The 23,252-nt window shown below is 50.2% G+C and overlaps 1 protein-coding gene across 1 annotated transcript in view; it reads left to right on the top strand.

The window, feature by feature from the left end:
- Positions 1–1,947: 1,947 nt before the first annotated feature.
- MTPN (myotrophin) overlaps positions 1,948–23,252 on the top strand; it is a 30,807-nt gene continuing 9,502 nt past the window's right edge. Inside the window, exon 1 of the mRNA XM_075558713.1 lies at positions 1,948–2,262. Coding sequence (XP_075414828.1) covers positions 2,191–2,262 — 72 coding nt within the window. The 5' untranslated portion in view covers positions 1,948–2,190. The remainder of the gene's footprint in view (positions 2,263–23,252) is intronic.

Below are 23,252 nucleotides of genomic sequence, written 5' to 3'. Positions count from 1 at the left end.
TAGAAATTATTATTTTTTCCATGCCTTACACTAACCAGTGTCTCCCTCCACCCACTTTTCTGTTGTCCATCCCCCTGAGGGGAGAGGGTATCTCCCCCTTTCTCCTACCTTCCCTTTCCCCTCCTGATATCTCTACTCTTATTATTGGTGCTGAGGAGTTTATCTGTCCTGGATTCCCTGTTTCCAGTGCTTATCTGTACCAGTGTATATGATCTGGTCTAGCCGGATTTGTATGGTAGAATTGGGGTCATGATAGTGGAACGTAGGGAGGAAGCATTAAAGAACTAGAGGAAAGTTGTGTTTCAATGGTGCTATACTGCACCGTAACTGACTCATCTTTTCCTGTGACCCTTCTGTAAAGGGATGTCTAATTCTCTACAGATGGGTCTCAATTCCGCACTCCCCTTCATGCACAATATGACTTTTTTGTTGTCTTTGTATGTCTATCTAGATAAGATAGGCAGGATAACCTATCCAGAGAAGAAAACAAGGGGCAGGATAAACAATCTAGAGAAGAAAGCAAGGGGCCTGATGGGGCCAAGGGGACATGGGAAAGGGAAAGGCGAGGGAAATGAAGTGTTAACAAACCCAGGGACAAGAGAACAAGTGATCTAAAATCAATGGCAAGGAGGGCGTAGGATGCCTGGTAGAGCTTTATCAAGGGCAATGTAACCAAGAGGAATTACTGAAACCCAAATGAAGGCCGAACCTATTAGGGGGACAAGAGGAAAGTAAAATGAAATTGAGGAAAGAACTAGGAGGCAAATGGGCATTTTTGAAGTCTAAATACAGGCATGTACATATGTAAATACATTTTCATATAATGATACAGAAATAGATCACGTACATATATTTATAGGTTTAATATTAAGGTAGCAGATGGACATTAGTACTCCCTCAACACAAGAACACTTTGTTCTAATAATCTGGCATTCAGTGATCCTCACCTTCCCAACACAATTACTGAAGACAAAATGGGTACACAAGCAAATGTGAAGAAAGCTGATGGTGTCCAGCTATCAAAAGATAGAGACTGGGGTCTTAAAGGCTTGAAGATAAACAAGTGGCCATCTAGCTAAGAAGCAACAAAGCCCACATGGAAGAAGTGCACCAACCTGTGTGATCGTGAGGTGTCAATAGGATCAGGTATCAGGCATCAAAAACCCAGAACAAAAAATCCTATCAGCTGTAGGAAGAGCGGGAAGCCTCTTCTTCCTCCCAGAGAGCACCTGCTGAGTTTGAACCACTCGCCAGGCAATTAGCAGCCCAATGCTTGCACAACGGCGCCACCTTGAGGTGAGAACGTTCTTCTGGCAGCTGTTTCCTGTCAGACTCACCGTGATGGTGGGAGGGAAGAGAGAGGAAGGAGGGGGCAGTAAAGAATGAAGGAGGGAGGGAGTCGGGAGGAAAGAAACCAGGAGGAGGGAGGAGAGAGGAGAAGGGAGGAAGGGCAAGGGAGGGGAAAGATGTAAAGAGGAATGGAGGAAGGGGGGCAAGGGGGAGCAGTGGGGAGAGAGAGGAGGTAAAAGGGAGGAGGGAGGGGAGATGAGAGGAAGAGAGACAGAGAGAAGGAAGGAGAGGAGAGAGAAGGGAAGAGGAGGGAGGAAAAAGGAAGGAAGGGGGTTGAAGAGGAAGGGTGGGAGGGAAGAGCATGGTAGGGACGGAGGAAGGGAAGAATTCAAATTAAGCACCCCCTACACTTTTAGAAAAAGAGCACGTGGCCTCCCGTGATTGTGTCCCACTGGAGTTTTCCCCATTTATTGGGGCACAGAAAAGCCTCGCCCCGTAAGAAAATCAAACTGCGCTCCCTGCGCTCGCTTCCCGCCTTTCCCAGCCCAGACCCCGCCCACCCAGACGCCCCGCCCCCGCCCACCCAGACGCCCCGCCCCCTCGCCAGCGCCCCTGCCCTCCGCGCCTGCGCGCAGGGACGGAAGCGGAAGTTGGGGGCGGGTCCTGGCTGGGAGTGAACCGGAAGGGCAAACGCACCGTCCGCTGCTGCCTCTCCTGCTGTTGCCGCTGCTGCTCCTCGGCCAGGCGGAACCTGCTCGGCCGGGCCTGGTGGCAGCCGAAGAACTTTCTCTCTCCGCCCCTCCGGTCTCCGCGGCCAACTGCCTCGCCCTCTCGGCCGCGCCCGCGCCCGCCTCCGCCTCCGCCGCTGACTGCTGTGCGGCCCTGTCCCCCGCCGCCGCGATGTGCGACAAGGAGTTCATGTGGGCCCTGAAGAACGGAGACCTGGACGAAGTCAAAGACTATGTGGCCAAGGTGAGCGGCGCGGGCAAGGCCGAGGAGGCGGCGGCGGGGCGCGGGTGCAGGGCCCCCGCCGGAAGCCGGGCGGCTTTCCCTGCCCTCCGGCGCCCCGAAGGTCCGAGCTGGGCCCCGTTCTTTGCCAGCTCTGCCCCTAGCTGCCTTTGAATGAGCTATATTCTCCATCTTGGAGCTGGTCGCCGCAGGGAGTCAGCAGCCCAAGTAACGGGCGCCCACGGCACCCTGCCTTTTCATGTTAACGTCGGGCCTGGCGTGGATTGCGAGTCTTCGTTGGCCGCGAGAAAGAGGCCGGAAGAAAGCAGTAGTTGAGATTCCGAAACTTGGTGTCACTTCATTGTGGACGGGCCGCGCTGGGTGTGGCCCTTTTCCTCTGCCCCACCACCTCTGAGGCCTGTCTGCCAGGCTGGTGGCGCCCGGAGCGCGTCCGGAAGCTTGAGATCTCGGGTAGCGACGGCTCCGTCTCCTGGATCCCAACTGAAATGCGCTTGCTGTATTAGGTAGTGGCGCGGGGCCCTAGGGGTCTCGAACCAGAAAACAAATCGTTCCCACTGTGGGTTTCGGTGCAGCCTAAGCCGTTTGCTATGCTTAAACTGTGAAGTTGCGAAGTCCTAGCTGAACTTACAGCTACAAAAATAATACCGTTTGCATAGTGTCTTCCTGGGGCTTTATTTTATTTTATTTTTGTAGGAAACCCTTCTCCCGCAGAGCAGCTGGCAGTTTTTGAACAGCTGAGCTTGCGGTGAGAGGCCCGGTGTGTAACCACTGAGCCACCAGGGCCCTTTTTCCTTAGGGGTCATTCACCTAAAAGGAAAGCCCATCCAAAACTTAGGCCCCAAACTCACAGCTGGACCCATGAGTCAACTCACCTGGGGGTGGAACGACCCATTCACAGGGGTCACCCGATTCGTAACAGCATAATTACAGTTATCAAGTAGCGAAAATAATTTTATGGGGGCGGGAGGAGTCACCACAACATGAGGAACTGTATGAAAGGGTGGAGGCATTGGAAAGGTTAACCACTGCTCTAAAGAGTAGTCTTACAAAATTGAAGTTTTGCTTTCTGACGTAAGCATGGGAGTCATGGATGGACTGAGTGGCAAGCATGTCCAGATCTCAATGCTTCAAAAGATGTGGCCACGCGGCAAAAACGCTGCCAGATTGGGCTTCATGGGCCTGTGTCAGGAAGCAAGCGAGCAGAGAGACAGAGCTGCCTGGAGCCTCTGGGATTGGGCAAGGCCATGACCATGTAAACTCTTGGTGTACAGATTCCTGTTCATTATTTACTGTGGAAAGTGAAGGCAGGTGGCCTTCACCCTCTGGGCCCTCTCAGCCAGTGGCAGTGGGCATCCAGACTTCCTGGATGGATCCGCATAAAGTTAAAGGGAAAACACACCTGAGTCGGAGGTACACTCATGGGTGGGACGCTTCGCTACTCCAGAAGTGGGTGGCTTTTGTTACGGTGCAATCTACGCTGTTTGCTATGCTTAAATGTGAAAAAACGTGAAGTTGAGAAGTCCTAGCTGAACTTGCAGCTACAAAAATAACACAATTTGCATAGTGTCTTCCTGGAGCGTTTTTTTTTGTCATCCTGACATCAGTGTGGTGAGGTAAGCCCTATTATTAGCCCCATTTTACAGATAGAATTTAATTACTGAGCTGTGGAGTATGGATGTGAAGTGTCCAGAATTGGAGAATACCTGGGGCTGCCGACCTCAGTGGTTGTCTGCAGAATGGAGGCTCTGGAGGCTCCGGACAGCTTCTCAGCCTCCCTACTTCTCTGTGAAAGTCCAAGGCACCAAGAGGGCCATTCCCAGGATGCGCGCATAGGCCGAGAGATTGTGAACAAAGAATTTGCAATAGCGCAAGAACATGGTATAAAACTCCATGCCAGTAAAGATAGATCCATTTCACTCATTTTCAAGTAGTTATGCAATTCGGCCACAGGAAATCGTGAGAACTGGTTTGACCAAAAAGGTTCGGAATGAGATCTTCTGTTCAGGTCATTGTGTATTTTTTGTTTTCTGTTGGGGGGTGGGGTTCCTTAGCTTGGGGGGCGGGGCATCTGGGTCTCTTGAAACATTGGGAAAATACTCAAAAACCAAAAAGTGCTTGGCCCGTTTTAACTGCCCACGCTTCCTCTTTGAGCCTGTTGCCACCCTCTCACCCTGACTCAAGGGTTCCTTCTGCCCAGCAGCTATGTCCCTGGTCACGCACTGGCTCACCAGGTGGTGCACACTGACAGTTTTCTGAGTTTCTGTAACATGCCTTCTCGGTGTGTATGCCAAGACACCCCTGTAACTGATTCATTTCACTCTGCAGGGGTGGGGGCAAGCTTCGTGCTTGGAAGGTCTCCCACCTCCTCAACATGTAGGGCTGGACCTGTGAGGGAAGCAGTTGAGGGTTTCCTTTTTAAAGGTGATCTTCCCAAAGATCCACCATTGTACTGCTTCACTCTGCTTCTGGCGTCTCTGCACGTGTCTGAAGTATGCGTCGGCATCCATTGCTGGTTTGGGGGTGAGTTCCAGAACTCCGAAAGGTCGGTTTAGATGCGTCTAAATGAGGACTCAAAAGTGCTCCATCATGTATTAAAACTGTCTGACACAACCAAGTGCTGCCTTTGGGCCTCCGCCTTTCCCTAATTCACTTTTGTCTGTTCAGTCCCAAGTGCTGACTGGGCCTGGGGCGCTGGGAAAGAAGCTGGACGCGGGCTCAAGCTCGCTCATCAGCAGACCTATATGAAGAAAGCTAACAGCACACATATGACAAAGTAGCATCTCACCTGAAGTTCCATTTGCCCAGATGGCAAATCCGTGAAACAGATTGGCCTTGTGCCCATCACTCGTTGCCTTTCTCTCTGTTTTTTGTTGATTTCTTCCACAGGAGTTCACTGTGGTTTCCCCTGAGCTCCCCATTCCTCATGCATAGCTCTGTTCTTATACATTTCAAACTGAACTCAAGATTTTCCTCTCTGGAACCCTGGGGTGCGGCTGTTAAAGTGCTCAGTTGGCAACGAACAGGTCATGGGGTTGAATCTGCCCCTTGGCCAGAGAAGGATGTGGCAGTCTGTTTCCATACGGACGGCGCCTTGGAAACCCTCCGGGATGGTTCTGTACTCTGACCTTGGGTCGCCGTGCGGCTGAACAGGCTCTGGGGATGGCTTTGGTTTGGGGGGTCTTTTCCTCTCCAAAACTTTCTATTCCTGATGTCCTCCTTGTGCCTGATGATGTGCTGACCTAACCATGTGCTTAAATTAAGGAATTATCCTCAGTGTCTGAGTGTGCTCATCAAGACTCCCTTCTCAGCCATTGTCCGCCCTCTGCTACTTTAGAGAGATACTGTTGGTTTCTAGCCAGCCCCATGTGCCCCCTTTCCTGGTCAGCATATGCAGCTTAGTGAAGGAACTCTCGTGTGTGTGTGTGTGTGTGCGCACACGCGCACACTGGATGACTAGAGAAGCAAATCCAGAGACACTTGTGTATAAGAGAGCTTTATATCAAAGAGTAGTTGTTTACTAAGAAAACATCTCAGCCCAGTCTAGATCAAGTCCATAAGTCAATATTAGCCCCATATGTCCAATACCAGTCCATAAATTCCTCTTCAGACTCACGTAACACATGAAATGGATAATGCCAAATATGGAAAGTTGTGGATCTCGTTGCTCTGGAAGCATCTCCAGAGCTCTGGCTGCCATCAATGTGGCTCCATTTGTCTTGTCAACAGGAAGGCGAAGCAGAGTGAGTCCCACCTCCAGGGAGGAAGACAGGAGTTTCCAGAATCCTCAGGAGAAGACCATGTCCACACAGAAGCCTCAGTGGCTATGATCTGATTGACAAGCTAGACTCTGCCCCTTCACTAAAGTTGACAGGAGATGTGTAACTGCCACACTGTGTCTAATCTTCTCAGCCACCAACTAACCCCAAAACCACTGGCATCCACTTGCTTCTGCACCTGAGTGCAAAAGCACTAGATGGTGCCCCGCTACCACTACCAACTACTCTGGGAGAGATCACAGTAGAAGAGCTTAGAGAGAATGGGAGGAAATGTGAAATAAAACCAAAAATAAACTTTTTTTTTTAATTCCAGGCTTACTGGTTGGATAGAGATTGGTGAAAAGCTGAGCCGATAGTCCTTAGTCACTCCTCAGGCTTGGAACCTATGGCCCAGTGTTCTGCTCACCAGTAGGTCTAAAGAGGGAATAACACTGGGGAGGAAGGCAGGGACACCTTGGAATAGTCGCCACTTGAGATTAAAAAGGAGCCCTTGCTCCAGGGCAAAGCTCAGAAGAGCTAGGGAAGGAGGAGGGGTGGAAACAGGAAACCCAGGTGAGGAAGTTGGGTGATGCTGCTGCATTGTGGGAATTGTAGTCAGTGATGTGAAACTGAATTGTTGAATGGGAAACTGATCTGCTCCATAAACCTTCACCAATTCATGATTAAAAACCTGCCTAATAAACCTCTAACAACTCCTGGCCACTTGTGCCTTCATGAACTCGTCTCCATAAGCACACTGCTCCAGGCCAGTTTCTTTGGTGGCTATCTTTCCAAAGGCTCTTCCATCCTCCTGGACCAAGTCTGCTGCCCTCACACCCCAGCCCTACCTGGGGGGACCATTTCTGTGCCCCCTTGGCGGCGTAACTGTCAACACTGGCAGGCAGTCCTCTGCCCAAGGCTGTGTTTGCAGGTACGCCTCCGAGGGTGTGCAGCCGGTGCTAGCGTCACTCCACTGGGGGGTCTCCCCCAAAACAACCACCTGAGAGTAAACTCAGACTTATGGTGATCTCTATAGGGCTGAGGAACACAAGGGTGTCCTAGTAAGAAATTCGGTTCTTTGGGGAGCTGACGTTTGCTCAGCACACTTCATGGGTTTTGGAATTGCCCTTGGTGTCGGCCGCAGGGCTTATTTTGAGGTCAGTGTTGTGCCTCAGAGTGTCGGTGGGGTAATGTTATTCCCAGTGTAAGGGTGTGGAAACAGGCTTAGGAGAAGGGAGGTCACTGGCTAGGCCTCCAGGTGGCATGAAAAAAATTCAAAGCCATGACTGTCCACATCTGTCTCAGAGGGGCCTGGGTGTCCACACCCACAGTAGCTGTGGGTCTGCATGTGAAGAAGGTGCCGGTGGGGCAGCACAGTGAGTTACCCCTGGGGAGTGATTACACCCCTGCTGACACAGTGAACTTATAAGGTGGAGGTTCAAACCCTCTAGAGAAGGCAGCGGCTGTCTGCATCCATAAAATGTAGGGCCTCAAACGCCCAGGGGAGCAGTTCTCCTCTGCCACCCCTGCAGGGTCACTCGGCAGGAAACCGCTGGATGGCCATAGTGGTCCTGGCACTAGTGAAGAGAGAAAAATGGCTGTCATCTGTTTCTGTGCTGTGGTGTTTGTGACAAGCAGGACAAATGTCTCGGTACACCTGCATCCTCTCCAGGGCCTATCTTGATCTGTGTTTCAGGTGTGTCCATTTTCCCACAGTGCCACTTGGAGAGGCATGCAAACCAGAGGCTGGGTCCTAGGACTTTGCCTGTGGGCACTGTGGTTCTGGCTGGAAGGCTGGCCCAGGGCCCATGAGCGCAGTACCTCTTGCTAACTGCCTTGAGAGGAAAGGGCTATGCCGAATGTTTGAGGGGTGAAGCAGCTTTAAGCCTGGGCTCTAGAACATCACAGCCCAACCCCAGCCCCCAAGTTACAGTGTCACTGCATCTGTGTGAGACAAACAGAGGGCCCAGCAGGATAGGGCGTCCCGAGACTGCGAGCAGGCCTGCTGGCTGGTGGCCCCCACTGGCTCCTGGACGGCCCCAGGAGTCTCTTGTTTACCACGACTTCTGTTTCACCAGCGCTGAAACCCTACACATCAGACTCCAACTTCCCTTTCTCTGTGGTTTCCTTTCCCGCGCCACCCCAGTTCTAGCAGCAGCGGCCTCCAACACCCGAGGTTTGAGAAGCAACAGTGGTGCACCCCGGGACCTGGCACCTCTTCAGCCCCATAAAGCAGGCCACCTACTCTAGAAGTTTCAAGACATTCAGAAGCCCCTTTTTACTCTCCTACCAGAATAGCCTTTTACCAGGGGCCGCCTTCTGTCTGGCTTGCAGTTACGGCCTTGGCTGTCATGTCTCCTTTCACCACCACCCCCCTTCTGTTTAAACATCTGTCCCTCACCTCCAAAATGTAGCCATGTGCCTTGCCATTCTTCAGCAGGCTGGTGACCCAGTCGGACGCAGAGGCCAGCTTGTGTGAGGTGCGGGGAGCCTCTGTAAGTGCAGGTACTTCTTGCTCTCTTAGGCTTGTGAAGGGGCGGTCTTTTTATGTTGGAACTGTCCCTCCTTGCATAGGCCAGATGGAGATCTTAAACACTGTCCTCCTTCCGTATGTGCAGATAACTAAAAGGTTCGTTGGTGAAAGCTGCTCTTTTGATTGTCTTGTAAATTAAAAAATCATCTGTCGTTTTAAATCCACCGCCTTTTTGAGGACAGGTAAATAACAAAATGTCCACTTACCCACCCCCACTCAGGTACTTTCTTTCCTTAAAATAAAAATTGGCAGGAAGTTTGTTTTTGCCTGTTTTTAAGAAAGGAAATAAAGACGTGGACAGCTGCCCCTGTGGGACAGGGCACAACCGCCCTGGGCCTCATCTTTGTCCTGAGCAGCTAGTTGTTTTGAACTGCTGGCCTTGTAGAGAACAGCCCAACTCCAAGCCCGCCTGCTTGCAGGGCTGGGAAGGAGGAGGAGATGGGGGTTAGCGGCTAAGTGAGATTCTTAATGAAGAGGCATAGAGACTGCAGAAAACTTGACCCTTAGGCAAGAAGCCCAAAGTTATTCTGAAAAACAGGAATTGTGTCGTGTCAATATGCAAACAGGAAATTATTTAGATCCTTAAACTGAACAAAATGGGGACTCTGTGAAATTTTTCAATTGCCAAAAGTCATTCTTTATCAAAACCATCCCAGAATTCTCTGCCTAGTACCAGGCCCGTGGTCCAGGTTCATGTCCGGTTGATAGCGTCGTGCTCCCTCGTCCTTCACAGTTTGTTTTGTGAGCCGTTTAAAAAGTGCTGTGCTGTTGAGGAGGAGGAAAAAAGTGCCTTCGGGGCTACGAATTGCTTTGAAACCTTATAACCAAAAAAAAAAATGCAGTTAATAAGTTAATCACCTGTGTCAAACAGAAACCACTTTTATCGTTTCAATAGCTGAGGAAATCATTTGGGGAAGAGGGGAGAGCTTGCATTAACGGTTTCATGTGAATGTACAGCTTGAGGAAATGCCATCAGATTTGGGGACTTGGTTCTGGCAGACTACCATTGACACACTTGTTTTATCCTGTCACTGAGTAAGGTAGATGTTCCACCTGGATTGGTTCCAAAGACTTGGCAGGAGTTATGCATTATGTTTTCTCTCTCATGTTTTATGTCCTGGCTTTAGTTCTGGGTGACAAAGAAGTAAGTGACGTCACCCAGGAGCCTGTCCTTTGTCATGGTACTGTTCAGAACCTCTGTGCCAGGTTCAGAGCCCCAGAGAAAGAAATAAGGAGTTACTGATGCACGGTACAGCGCTTGACTTTATGTTGTTCTCCTTAAAGAAGGTGTGTGTTTGGGGTTTTTTTCACTATGAACTTTTTTGGCTGTCAAGATTCTCAGCCACCATATACCTTTTAAGTGTGTGGTGTGAGGAACAGATCTGAGGTGGCCGAAATTTCTTAGTTGTGGAAGGCAGCCTCTGAGAGGACTCCTGGCCACACCCTACTGTCTGAAGCAGGGGCTTATGTTAATGTTAATGGTGCAAAGCATTCACACTGATACTATTGGAAGTTTGAGGCCCTTGCTGGGACCCAGCCTCTCCTGTTGGCACCTTGGAGAGGGTGGAGTGAGAGCATCCTGGTGTGCTGCCCTGCCTCCCCCAGCTCCCCTCCCGCCTGTCTCATTCTGGCGCTCTGTTAGCTGCTTAGGCCAGGGCAGGGCTAGCTGAAAAGATTCTTTTTTTGCCAAGTTTTAGTCTAACGTAAGTGTTCCCTTGGAGGGTGAGAGAGGTGGTGACTAGGAAAGGAGAGGTTGCCGTCATGAATCCCTGGACTCTCGCTGGAAGAAGCTGTTGGGGACAGGGCCTCAGCCATCAAGCGTTAGGTCAGTCTGTTACGTTGGAGGTGGCTCTTAGCGGTCAGGTGGCCAGTATGCATTTACACGTCAGGCTACAACATGGACACACAAGTGCTGATTTAGAACCCTGTTCGGGAAGTGGATTGGGGGCACACTGTTCTCTTGTGACAGTCCATTATGTACTACTGACACCTTAGACACCAGTTACAATAGGTGCACGTGGCCGGAGAGCAAAAAGGAGAGGCCTTGGTCTCTTTCCACTTAAAGAAAGACGAGGGTTACTGGCTCACCTCGAAATGGAGAGCGACAATGGCTGATGAGTGTTCAAATCAACACACTGGGATGTATGCGGCTTGTGGGGATGTTGAATGCCCTTACCAAACCACCAAACCACAACGCTGAGATACATGTGAAAGATAACAATGTTGCTATTAGGAACAGGAAATCTGAAACTATGTAAAAATATGACACATTATTTCTAAAGATGTTTTAAATCCATTTAAAAGAAAAGATAGGGAAAGATTTTTGTTTTTTTACATTTGGATGAAATCTGGAAAAAAAAACGGAGCCATCTGCAGAAAGACAGGCACTAACAAAGTGAGGCTCCTTCAGGACTGCACTGTCCTTGGCTTGTGACCTTTGGAGATCTGTTTCTTCCTGTCACAGCTCCTTCCCTAGTCTTTAACCAGCTGCCATCTGGGGGGTGGGGCGGGGGGCCCCCCCGCGGGCTTCCCAGAGGGGAAGCCAGAGTAGGAGCAAATGCTGCCCCTGGGCCTGTGGCTGGGGTTAGAGCAGCAGTAGCCCTGGGATCCCAAGGAATGTTCCAAACCCGTTTGCCCAGCGTTAGAAACAGAGCAACACACATGACACCCTTGGCCCATAGTTTAATGTGAGGCTTCTTGCTGTCTACACATAACTAACTACCTCACTGCCATTGCATCAATACCAACTCATCGTGACCCTATAGGACAGGGTAGAAATGCCCCTGTGGATTTCTGAAATCCTATGGGAGTAGAAAGTGTCATCTTTCTTGAGCAGAGTGACAGGTGGTTTTGAACTGCCCACCTTGGGAATCAAATGCAGCTCACTCATAGTGTAACCACCATACAACATAGCCTCATTGAATTGGTCATAAAATGGTGTTCCCCTCCCCCAAAACTTTTTTTTTTTTTTTTGCAAATGACAATGTGACAAGCCACTTGCTTTGCGAATTTTGGACATGGGTGTATTGCGCAAGGTCTATTAGAGGAAGGAGGCTCACAGTGACCGTGTCCAGCTCATGCTGAGCGGGTGGCAGCCATTCCTGCACCTGGTGAACTTTGTGGTCTGAGTCACTTGCTTAGGATAATGCCTGGCTCATAGTTGTAGCTGATGAGTCTGCGCTGAATGGCTGGTGACGTAAATGATGGATGAATGAAAAGCCCCTCCAGCATCCCTGCTCTAGTTGCACATGTGAAGCCAGCTGTGCGCCCCGGGGAAGGAGGGGCTGTCGTTGACAGTTAATGTTACCACTGGCTGCTCTCGGTCCAGAGAAGAAAGCCAAGATCAGATTTGGGAGTCCTAGTGGCAGGAAAGACTCCAGAGCCCTAGAGGAAAAGGGGTGTTGGCAAAGACCAAGTCCAGGAGAGCCAGTTCACCTGCTGGGCCCAGGTACCCCGTCTGGGAAGGCCAAAACAATCCGGAATGGCCTTTGTCTCTAGGCTCTTGGACTGCGGTGAGGGTGGGATCCAGGGGGCAGGGAGAGCAGGCCACTCGAGGAAATCGCATCAGAAAATGCTTCACTTCTTTTTAAGCTTCACAAATGTAAATCATTGTACCACTTCTTTACCTTTGACATAGAATGGTCTTTGTCACGTCTTCCTCGTCTTCATGACCTAAACCCTACAGGAAACCTTAGCTGGCAGTGCCCGCTCTTGGTGTGCCAGTTACACGGATGATAATTCAGCCATGGCTTTGCCTCCTAAACTTTGACCCCAAATGTTAAGACTTCAATTTGAAAATAGCAGTTAGGGATTTGACCATTGTCTGCCATTGATCCTCAGAGTGCTGTGTGGTGCTCATCTCTGTCTGTGTCTATTCCAAACACCACTTTGAGAAGTGTATATTCTGAGCAATTCCAGGTTTCAGAATAATGAATCTAAAGGAAATATATGTGTGGACTGTTTACATCTTAAGTCATTGAAACTCTTAATAATGTTGTAATGCTTTTACAATACCACACAAAACTAGAAAAATAGGTCTTTGATATCAGGCGTATTCGTTTTTGTTTTGCTTTGAATTTTTGTAATTGTCCTTGTCCTTGCCTTTCAGCTTGCAAGAGGTTACCAGAGGGGTGGTAGTTAAATTGCATGGGGTCAATGCTGACTCTGGACAGACCTTTAGAAGCAGATGACCAGCTGTAGCTGTGACCTTTAGAAGCAGATCACCAGCCAAGCCCATCTTCCTGGTGCCTCAGGGGGGTCCAGCTGCAGACCTGCTGGTTGGCTGCAGGACACTGAACCATTGCCCACCGAGGGGCTCCAATCAGAATTTTTAAGTATTCTTAAACAGTTCTCATTGTGGTTGCAATACCTAGGCAGAATTTTTTAAAGTTTATAACATCTAAAGTTTAAAAAAAAAACCTGTGATAGTTAATAATCATTACAAGGCATGAACAAGGGTGTAGTTTCCATAAAGTACAAAGGTTGATATGTTTTAATGCAATCTCAATAATGCTTGCTCGCATCTGCTAGGTCCTTACCTGCCGACCAGAGAGAATAGTATGCTAGTCTCCCTGAGGTGGTATTTCTCTTCTCCAGTGTTTGTTTGTTAGTTTGTTCATGAGGTGGAATTCACATAACATGAAATTAACCATTTTAAAGAATGCCTCTTAGGGAACTCCTATCTGGTTCCAAACCATGTTCATTAATCCAGAAAAGCCCTAGGCCCACAAAGCAGTCTCCCACCCCCCAGAGATTAAATGGTATTTTTGTCACAGGTTTCCCTGTTCAACTTTAGTTATTCACAGCTGGTTAAAGGGGTTTCAAAAAGGTCATAACAAAATGGAATTGAAAGATAAGGAATTCTTCCACAAATGCAAATCCCCTCCCCAACCCCACCCCAGACTTGTTGTTTTTGTCTGTTTTTTAATGTAAAATGACTTTTTCTCATGCCCCCTCCTTTTTTTTTTTTTGCTTTGAATTCTCCTTGGTCCTGTTTTAATTTTACAATGTTTTCTTTGACTCAGTGGCAATGAGTTTGTTTGTTTGTTTGCTTGTTTGTAATTAGTGTTTTTGCTCATTTTATTTTCAAGTCCATCTCTGCATAGCACCGGATGGTTGGACTTTTATGGGGGCGTTGGGTGTTTCACAGCAACCAAACGTCCTGGGGTTCATGTTTGTCTCTGCACTTGGGAGCCAATGATTCCCACGTCCTGCCATGACTGATCATTTCAGATTGTCTGCATTCAAGCCCTTGAGTTTGCTCTGTTTAGACCGACTTTCATCTTGCCGTTTGTAACGCAGCCACTTGTTTCCTTGACGTTTTCTCTCTGACTTGAAGGGTGTCTTCATTTCCCAGGACTATCGTGTCTGAAGTGCACAGGCTGGGCGGTTGAAGGCCGCAGAGATTCATCTCCAGGCAGCCCTTTTGGAGGCCAGGAGTCTAGTGTCAGGTGTTAGCAACTCTCTGGGGGCCCGTCCTCCTTACCTCCATCAGCTCTCGTTGCACAGGGCTGCTCCTCCATGCATCACTGCCTCTGTCCACCCTGCATAATTCTTCACATGGCTGTTGCACCTGTGTCTCTGCTTGTTCTCTTTTTAGAGAGTCGCCAGGCATGGTTGCTCAGAGCCCACCCTCTGCCATCCTGCCCTGGAGTTAGACCACAGCACAAGCAAAGGCGCCGTTTCCAAAGACGATTCATACTCGCTGTCCTGGGGTGAGGAGAACGCTCGTCTCAGGACAGTTCCATCTCTAGCAGGGCCAGGACGCACCAGCTTTCCTAGGTATTCCAGACTTACATTTCACCCAGACTCTACTGAGTCAGCAAATGCACAGTAGCCTTTGGTTTGTTAGCACTTTTTCAAACGACAGCCAGCCATCCTGAATTTTACCTGTTATTCCAGGTAAACAAACCCGAAATGCAGGGAAGGGGACAGTCTGCATGAGCTCGTCCTCTAAAGAGGGCTGCTGACAAACTTGCTGTGTCTATGGTGTTATGCTAGGAAGAACTCAACTCTTCACTGATTTGAGCAGCCCTGCCCAACTCTGCTTCTGCTCTGGGCCACATTTTCATCTCGTGGGGACAGGATGTTTCCTTTCTGAATCCCATTTTTGCAGCAAAATGACCTTGCTCCTCTCTCCCCGTAGCCCACAGCCACAGTAGGTGGCTCAGGAGGGAGTGGACCACAGTAGGTGCCTGCAGCAGGTGAATTCTGACTCCCGGGACCTGGTTCTTGCCCTGTCCTGACAGTTGTCGCTTGGGCCCATAGTTACAGCCACGGTGGTTAATCCGTCTTGTTGAGGGTCTTCCTCTTCACTGCCAAGCTCGGTGCCCTTCTCCGGCGCCTGCCCTCCGCTAACAGTGTATCCACAGCACCTGAGACAAGTCGCACCATGGCGCTGTCCATAATACTCACCAGCACCGTAATTCAACATTTCATGAAGACGATGTTGTACGACTTACTCTTCAGATTCACCCTAACCTAATGCTCGCAGCAGTCTTGACCCACTGCTTTCAGCAACAAAGCCAAACAAAAGCGTTAAGTTAAGTGCTTCTACAAAGCACAGGGTAAACTCTTTTGTGCCCTACCCCAATCACCAAGGCCAATTTCAGAAACAGGAAGTTTTACATTTGAGAATCAGTGCAGCATTATCAGTAACAACATAATGGCAGTGCTATGTCCTTTGAAATAACGTCAGTGTCAGCAGATTTTGTTATCAATGTACGTGTCCCTAAATTAGAATATTTTCGCTGCATCCACTTGGCGGGCTACTCATAACGGTATCTAGCGTGGCTGTTAAAGAGCCGCACTCATGGGGGAGAAGTGGAAGTGGAGGGGCTGGAAGGTAATACCGATGGTTCTATTTGGATGGCAGGTCTCACTAGAGGAAGCATCTCTTATTTTCCAGGTTTTATTAAGTGAACATGTGTTACTTTTTAAGTGCAGCTCTGATGAGATACTTGTTCGTAACTAAGGAGAGGATCGCTGAGAAGCAAGACAAGCTGTGCTCACTCCTTTTTATACCTTTCCTCCTCTGGAAGCCTCAGGTGTGTCTTGGCATTTGGATGTTTCGAGGATGCTTGAGGGAATGATGAGAAGACATGGTTGGCTGAGAGTGTAAAAATGGCCCCTCCCCCTCCTGAGTGCCCCCAGAAGAATGAGTTCACGTCCGCCCATGGCCCATTCCTCTAAGGCAGAGGTCAGACATACCTACATCCTACTCATCTTTCCCATCTCGGACACTGGCCATCTCCACCCGGACACACTCTGCATCCTCTTTGGCTTGATGAGTCATTGCCGGACCATGCAGAACTAAAGGAGTTTGCTCAGAGTTGTGGGATTTGTTAGGGAAGTTAACAGCTTATAATTCAGGATCAGAAATGTTTAGGATACAGTTCTTCCCATCAGGCGCACCTCTTCTCAGCCCTGCTCAGAAGCATGCTTCTCTCTCATCCATCTCTCAACCACACTACCACTTGACCTCTACCCCTCTCACTGCCCTGGAGCCGATGCTGACTCACAGTTCCACTAGAGGCTGGAGTAGAACCGCCCCTATGGGTTTTCAGGGCTGAGACTTTACAGGAATAGAAAGCCCCGTCTTTCTCCAACATGACCTCTGCCCTCGTCAGGCAATGTTATGAAGCTCTCTATTGATGCCAGTAAGTGCTTAAAGGGTGCTCTACTGCGTCAACCCGAAGGTCCAACTCCAGGGCTGCTTCTCCTGGGAAAGGCAACCACTCCGTACTTGAGCCGCTTGCTCAGAGGCACTCAGCTTCCTCACCGGGTGTGCCAGGAAGCCCGGCTCTCCCAGGCTCTGGCTCTTGGTTCTCCTGTTGCTGTACCTCTCCTGCTCCTCTCTCACTTCAGTAGTGTCACAGCTGCCTCCTGGTCCGGCAGGATCAGGCAGGACTCCCAGAGTCCAAGTATCGAGCTTCCACTCATCTCAGCTTCTGCGATGGCTCGTTTAAAACCCAGGAGGTTGCCAACTGCCCGGTCTCCTTGGTAGCTTTCCATACACTGTGGTGTGGCCCAGCTCGCTCACTCGGTGGGTGCTGCAAAGGTTGTCAGTGGAGGAGCCCTGTGAAGTAGTTCACTGTACCTCGATAAATCCCCAGATCCAGGCCAGCAGTCTGTCCGTCTCTGGGTTACATTCTGCACTGACAGGCAGTTCCTAGTACACTGGCAAAAGAAGGCTGCTTCCTGGAGGAGGGGCATGGGTATTCCTCAGTCTTTGCCCATTTTATAGTTTAACCAGGGACTCGGAGCACAAGGAGGCGCGGTCAGGTGGAATTAAGGAGGTGGTGAGCAGCAGAACCCTTTGATAATAATGAGGCTCTCTCTGGAAAGCACCTGACAGGCGGCTGGGAAATAAGATGACCACTATAAGTTGTAATGTCTTAGCAGAAGAAAACAATTGACTGGCAGCTGGGAGAGCTAACAGTCATGCAGAAGAGATTTCATTTCAGCTGCCATGTAATTGTGGCTGCTTATAAACAAAATATAACATGAGTTGCTTGTTGGCCTGTGCTGTGTGTCCCCAAGAAGCAGAGCGAGCCAACAGTGAAGATTCCAGCATTCAGAGCAGGAATAGACCCATCAGCAAGGGACCGAGTTGGTCGAGTCAAGGTTGAGCAGGACTCCAAACAGAGCCGGGTGGACTAGATGGCATCTGGAATCCAGTAGTGTTGACATTGTGTGGCTTTAAGAGACTAATATTCCTAAAAATAACCCCCTATGTGAAGCAAGTGCAAATTTGCTATACTACCTCTTTAAATCGGCGTGGTTTGTACAAGTCTATGGACATTGTACGTAGACACTGTGCAAATAATAATAATGCACTGCTCATTTTTCTTAGAGATAGAAAAAGAGCAAATACCTGATTGAATAAGGTAAATATAATAAAAAACATAAACAAAAACTTAACGGCAGAGAACCTAGATCAAGGCTATCATGAACTATTTTTATAGAGAAAATGGTGGCATAGGCTACAAGTTGGGCTGCTTAATCACAAGGTCGGCAGTTCAAACCCACCAACAGCTCCACAAGAGAAAGATGAGACTATCTGCTCCTATAGCCTCGGAAACCTACAGGGGTGGTTCTGCTCCGTCCACGGGGTCACTGAGTAAAAATGGAATCAATTCAGTAAGTGTGGTTTCGCTAGAGGATAGTTTTCATTGGTACAAGTGTGAAATGGGGTAACAGGGCCAAGGGACAGCAGACGGACCCGACATGGAGTGGGGGCAGTGGGGAGGCCAGCATGGGGCGTGAGTGTGCAGTGGAGGCTGCCATGTGTCCCTGGGTAAGAAGTCTCTCCTGCTTTTTCCCTAATAAAATGCCCCACTAAGAGCTTGCAGGTCTCAGGTGTATTGTTTTGATTGCTGACTGTGAAAGCTATCAACAAAGGCTGAATAAGGAAATAAAACAATAGGGTGTCTACCGATTCCGAGAGGAAAGGAGCCCTTGGAGGGTTTTTTAGTGATTTACATTTGGTGAACCGAAGTTGGAGACACTGCATAGAAGGCTATTGAACACCAACTGTTGAGAAGTCTGGGAGCCTTCGACACTCTGCACAGTGGGTTAGGCATGGGGTGCAGCAGTTCAAACCCAGCACCGGCTCATCCAGAAGAAGAGGAGGCTGGCGGCTCCTGTGCAGATGTGCAGTCTTTAAATCTTTAAAAACTCTCCATAGGGCTGCTGCGAGTCGGAGTGGGCTTGGTGGCGGTGGGCTTGGTTTTTGTTGTGTTGGTTTCCTGGGAAGTCTAAGAAGAAGGTACTGGCCAGGGCACTCACTGACTACTTCCTTGGATGACAGTGGCTGCAGTGAAGGCCCTCCCCCCACCACATGCTGTGTGGTAGGCATGTGTTTAGCACAGTCCCAAACTCAAACCGGGCCGCCAAGGCCATTCCAACTTGTAGCGACCCAACTGAGAAGATGTGAGCAGGCTGCTTCATCGTTCTCCCACGGAGTGACTGACTGACTGACGGGTTTGACCCACTGACCTTGGGTTAGTGACCAGTGCTTCACCTCTGCGGCACTAGTAGCACCTCCTGCTTATGGTTGGTCTGTGGGAATTCCAGACACCGTCATGCGGTGTTAATGCGCCAGCCACATTCACTCACATTCCACAAGGAATCATTACACTTGAATCGATACACACCCTATTGATTACTGTTTGATTTCCTAATTCAGCCTTCACAGACAGCGATCAAAACAATACACCTGAGACCTGAAAGCCTCAAGTTGGGCATTTTATTAGGGGAAAAGTATTCGATACAAGCTCTGACGCAGAATCTTCAAAATGTAATTAGCAACACGAGAGAAACCCCAAGAAGTTAAATCGCAAATCAGGGTAAACTGCGAGCGGATTGGGTGCTTTTGCTAATCTGGAGTTGGCAGAAGTAGATTAGTCTTAGGGTCCTTCGTGGTGAGTTTCATTTGATGGAGAATTCCTGAGAGCCTGTCTCCTAATTTCTACCATGGTCCAAATCCCCTCTCGCTCCCAGAGGCTCTTGGGATGACATGTTGTGACCACAGCAGGGTGCTGGGCAGGGTGTGTTTTCGGACAGCAGGGTGCTGGGCAGGGTGTGTTTTCGGGCTCTCGTCAGCAGCTGCTAGCGTCTTAGATCTGGGAGGTCACATACGTGCTCAGTTTGCATCTCTGGAATATGGGGCTAGGTTCAAGAGAAGCTGTGCAAAGCTAAATCCGTGGAAGTGCCACTGAGGTCAGAGCGCCTGGGTTGTGCGTCTCACCGCTGACAGTGCAGACCTTTGTGTGTGATATGACATGTGGAACTCTGGAAGAACATGTTTTACAGCGTACAATAAAGCTGCCCATGCTGGGGACGTGATGACTAGCATGCTGGTTTCACCTCAACCCCTGTGCATCGCCAGGCGGTCACACTAAACACTGCCGGGACCCTACAGGGGTCATGAAACACTTGATTGGTCAACGCCAAGGGCCTCTCAAGCATGACAGAGGGGTTACTTGGGACCTGCCTCGCTATGGACACCCATATTATGGTGAAAATACTATACCTCCCAAGCTGTGCCACAGACAACATTACTGCATGGTGCTGTTTTTAAAAATAAGCTATCCGTAAAGAAGTATTATTTCATAAAACAACATGTAATCAAGTTATTTTTACTTAGATCTCTCTCTCTCTCTGAACGTTTTAAAGCCCCATGGTGTTACAGTGGTTACAGGTTGAGCTGTGATCTGCAAGGTCAGCAGTTTGAAAGCACCAGCCACTCGGAGGGTGAAAGCTTTCTACTCCCGTAAACCAGTGGTGCTCAACCTTCCTCATGCCACGATCCTTAAGTACAGGTCCTCATGTGCCGGTGACACCCCCCCCCCACCCCCCAAACAACAAAATTATTTCCATGTCTACTTCATAGTGGTCATTTTGCTGCTGTTAGGAACTGGGCAACCCCTGTGAAAGGGTCGTTCGACCCCCAAAGGTGTCAAGACCCACAGGTGGAGCCACTGCCGTAAACAGTCTCGGACACTCTGAGAGTGGTCCTTATGAGTCGACGTCAACTTGCTGTCGGTGAAGTGAGTAGAGAGTTGTTATTGTCAGACTGTAAGGATAAGTGAGCTTAATCCCTGTTCAGATTCTGCAGGGTGCCACTCTAAAGTCAGCATCAGGATCCCAGAGCCCTTGTTTCAATGTGCAGAGAGGAAACTGAGCAGCCACCAGCAAGCACAAGGTGTGCACAGTGTTTAACCAGGAAGGTCAGGGCCACTTGGAGGAGCCTCTGAGGGAGTTGGAAGCCAGCCTAGAGGTGTGGGGCAGATGAGAGTGGGAACGGGAAAGCTGGGCATGCCAGGGAAAGAGGACGCTCCTGAAAGTTCGGAAAGAGGGCAGGTGGGTGGCAGGCAGGTTCAAGGAGAGGCGAGGGGTTTGTTTGAGTTTCAGTGTTTTCTGTGGTGGAGAACACGCAGAGCAGAACACGTGCCAGTTTGACCACTTCACATTCACCCAGTGGCTTTCTTCAGGCTGTGCAGCCGCCCCACGCCCATTCCGGTCCCATCCGTGGGCTTGCAGTTGTCACTTTGAACTAATATACAAGGTTACTAAAGAAGCGTCGGGGGCAAGGTAGCTATCTTAGTCAGCTGGCCTCTGGTTTGGTTTTAGGAACGTGGGAGGGGTGATTGGGGTTGGAAGGTCAGAGGGGCTCTTGAGGCAGGCCTTTCAGGGGTTCCTCCATCCATGCTTGCAGACAGAGAGAGAGAGCGCGTGTGTGTGTGTGTGTGTGTGTGTGTGTGTGTGTGTGTGTGTGTGTGTGTGTGTGTGTGTGTGTCTGGAGTGGCATGTACTGCTGCGAGGAGCCCATAGAGCAGGAGAGGTTGGACACACAGGTGAGAAAAGAGAGTGGTCGACAAGGCTTCCTTGCGAGAAATTCAGGGGGGATAGGGTGGGGGGATACCCAAAATGTCCCTGAGGGATTGGCTCACGAGGCTGGTCAGGTGCAGGAAGAAGCGCCTGTAGGGCTTGCAGAGGGCCCCTGAGGAGGCGTGGCCACAATGAAAGGACGAGGCTGTCCCAGAAGGAAGGGACAGTGCCGGGGGTGGAAGATGAGCTCTGTGGAGAGTGGGAGCACACCCCAGCGGGAAGCCTGCTCAGGTCACTGGTGGGCCAAGGGCCAGTCGGTGTGCCCTGCTCCCCCAGCCCCAGAATCTGGGAGACACAGGTAGAACTCAGTTTTTCTCCGTCACTGAAGTCCACCAGCTGATAAGGGTTCACAGTGCTCCTCAAGAGATCTGCACCCCAAGGGAATGGAGTGGCAAGGTCCCCAGGGAATGCTGAAAGTGGACTTTGGGGCCAGGGCGTGGTGCTCCAACAGACTGGACTGGAAAACGCTCCTAAGGGCCAGCAAACGATCCCTGAACTAACTACAAGCTTTTCTCTTGTGAAAAAAAAAAAAGAGAGAGAGAGAGATCTGCACCCCTGGAGGTCATCTGTTTCCGGTGGACTGCATACCCCACTGATAGTGAAGTCACACTGTGATGTAGAAAGCCTGCCAGTGCTGTTCCCAGGATTCCCGGAGGGTTGTGAGGGGGCAGTGAGAGTGTACCTTGTCCTCGAAGATTACGGAGACGAGGGTTGGAAGAACCCATAGTACTTCAGTGGACCCGAAGGAAGCCTGGTGCTGGCTTGGGACGGTGACCTCAGAGGAGGGTGGGAGGACCAGCACCCAGTACTGGCTGTATGGTGACAGCACTGCGGGCATCTCCGCTTGGGAGACTCCCGAAGAGCTGGCCAGGCCACTCTGAAATGTGCCTGCCTTGAGAGACTGACTGAGAGGCCACGGAGTGGCTTAAGGGAGAAGAGGTTTAGATGTGCACTCCGTGGCGAACACAGCCACCGAGTTAAGAAGCTATGTAAACCCTCCCATCTTCAGCTGCTTCATTTGGTAAATACAGGTTTTTCCATTCCAGGGCTGTCTGGAGATTAGACCCCCAGCAGCCTTAAAGGACTGAGCGGAGCTACTCCTGTGGGTTTCCAGGGCTGTCTCTCTGTACATTGTCCCAGGGGCATTTGGTAGTTTCAAACAGCTGACCTTGCTGTTAGCAGCCCCTCGCTGACCCATTACACTCCCCAGGGTTGCTATGAGTTGGCCTTGATTCATTGGCAGTAAGTTTGGGTTTGGTTTGGTTTTGGCCGGGGGCAGGGGGTTGGTGAGTGTATGTGTGGTTTTTCTAGAGCTGTAGATGATGCCTGTGGTCCTGAGCACACATGTGATTACAGATGGGCTGGAGGTCCCGGTGGTGGTTCGTGTGGATCCTTGGCTGATGAGCCACCTTTTGGAGGGCTTGTTTTCTGGAACTCTGCCACCCACACCCGAGGCCGTCTGCAAGCTGATTTGTGTGGCCCCAAGTGCCGCTCTTCACAGCCCCTTCATGTTTGAGATGGGATTGCTGATGACAGCTGTCTGACGTCTGCGCCTGTCAGCTTGTATGCACCCTCTTCCCTACTGCCCCTCACAGTGCCTGGCCCACAGTAGGGCCCGTGGAAGCTTTTGCTGGATGAATGGGATGAATTCTCATTGACTGACAGTCAGCTGAGTTGGGTGCGGTGGGGGCTAACTTCATCTAAGACCTGTTGCTTTGGAAAATGAAGACATGTTCCACAAACCACATCAGACCCTGGTTTTCAAGGTCGCCCATCTCCTTGTTTAGGTACCATTGGGTCGATTCTGGCTCCTGCCAACTCTGCACAACAGAAGTGCCCAGTCCTGTGCTGCTGGGCCAGCCATCCTACATGGCCACAGCCCACCAAACAGAGAGAGTGCCTCACAAATAAAGCAAGCGGGTGGTGCGGAGGTTAAACACATAGGTGACCAGGTCAAGGCCCCCACCAGCACCTCAGGAGAAGAGCCCTTGGAAAACCACCTCAGGAAACCCCGGGGGGCTGTTCTATCGACTCTACCCTGTCAGATCACCGTGAGTCAGACAGTCTTGGCTCTCGGCCAGTCTCCCTGTTGGCTTTGCCATTGTTGTTTCCAGTCCTGTTTGATGAGCGTCACACCCGCAGTCACAGTGTGGTTTCGAGTCTGGTCTAATATCGTGTCCCTGGACACAAACTGAAGGAGCCCTGGCAGCGAGTGTGGTGGCTACACGCTGGGCTGGGCCCCACAAGGCCCTCAACAGAACCCACCAGCTGTCCCACGGGAGAGACGGGCCCTTCAACTCCCGTAAAGAGGC

This window comes from Tenrec ecaudatus, chromosome 9 (genome assembly GCF_050624435.1).
Source record: "Tenrec ecaudatus isolate mTenEca1 chromosome 9, mTenEca1.hap1, whole genome shotgun sequence".
Classification (NCBI taxonomy): Eukaryota; Metazoa; Chordata; class Mammalia; order Afrosoricida; family Tenrecidae; genus Tenrec; species Tenrec ecaudatus.
This window is presented reverse-complemented; position numbering and strand designations above follow the sequence as displayed.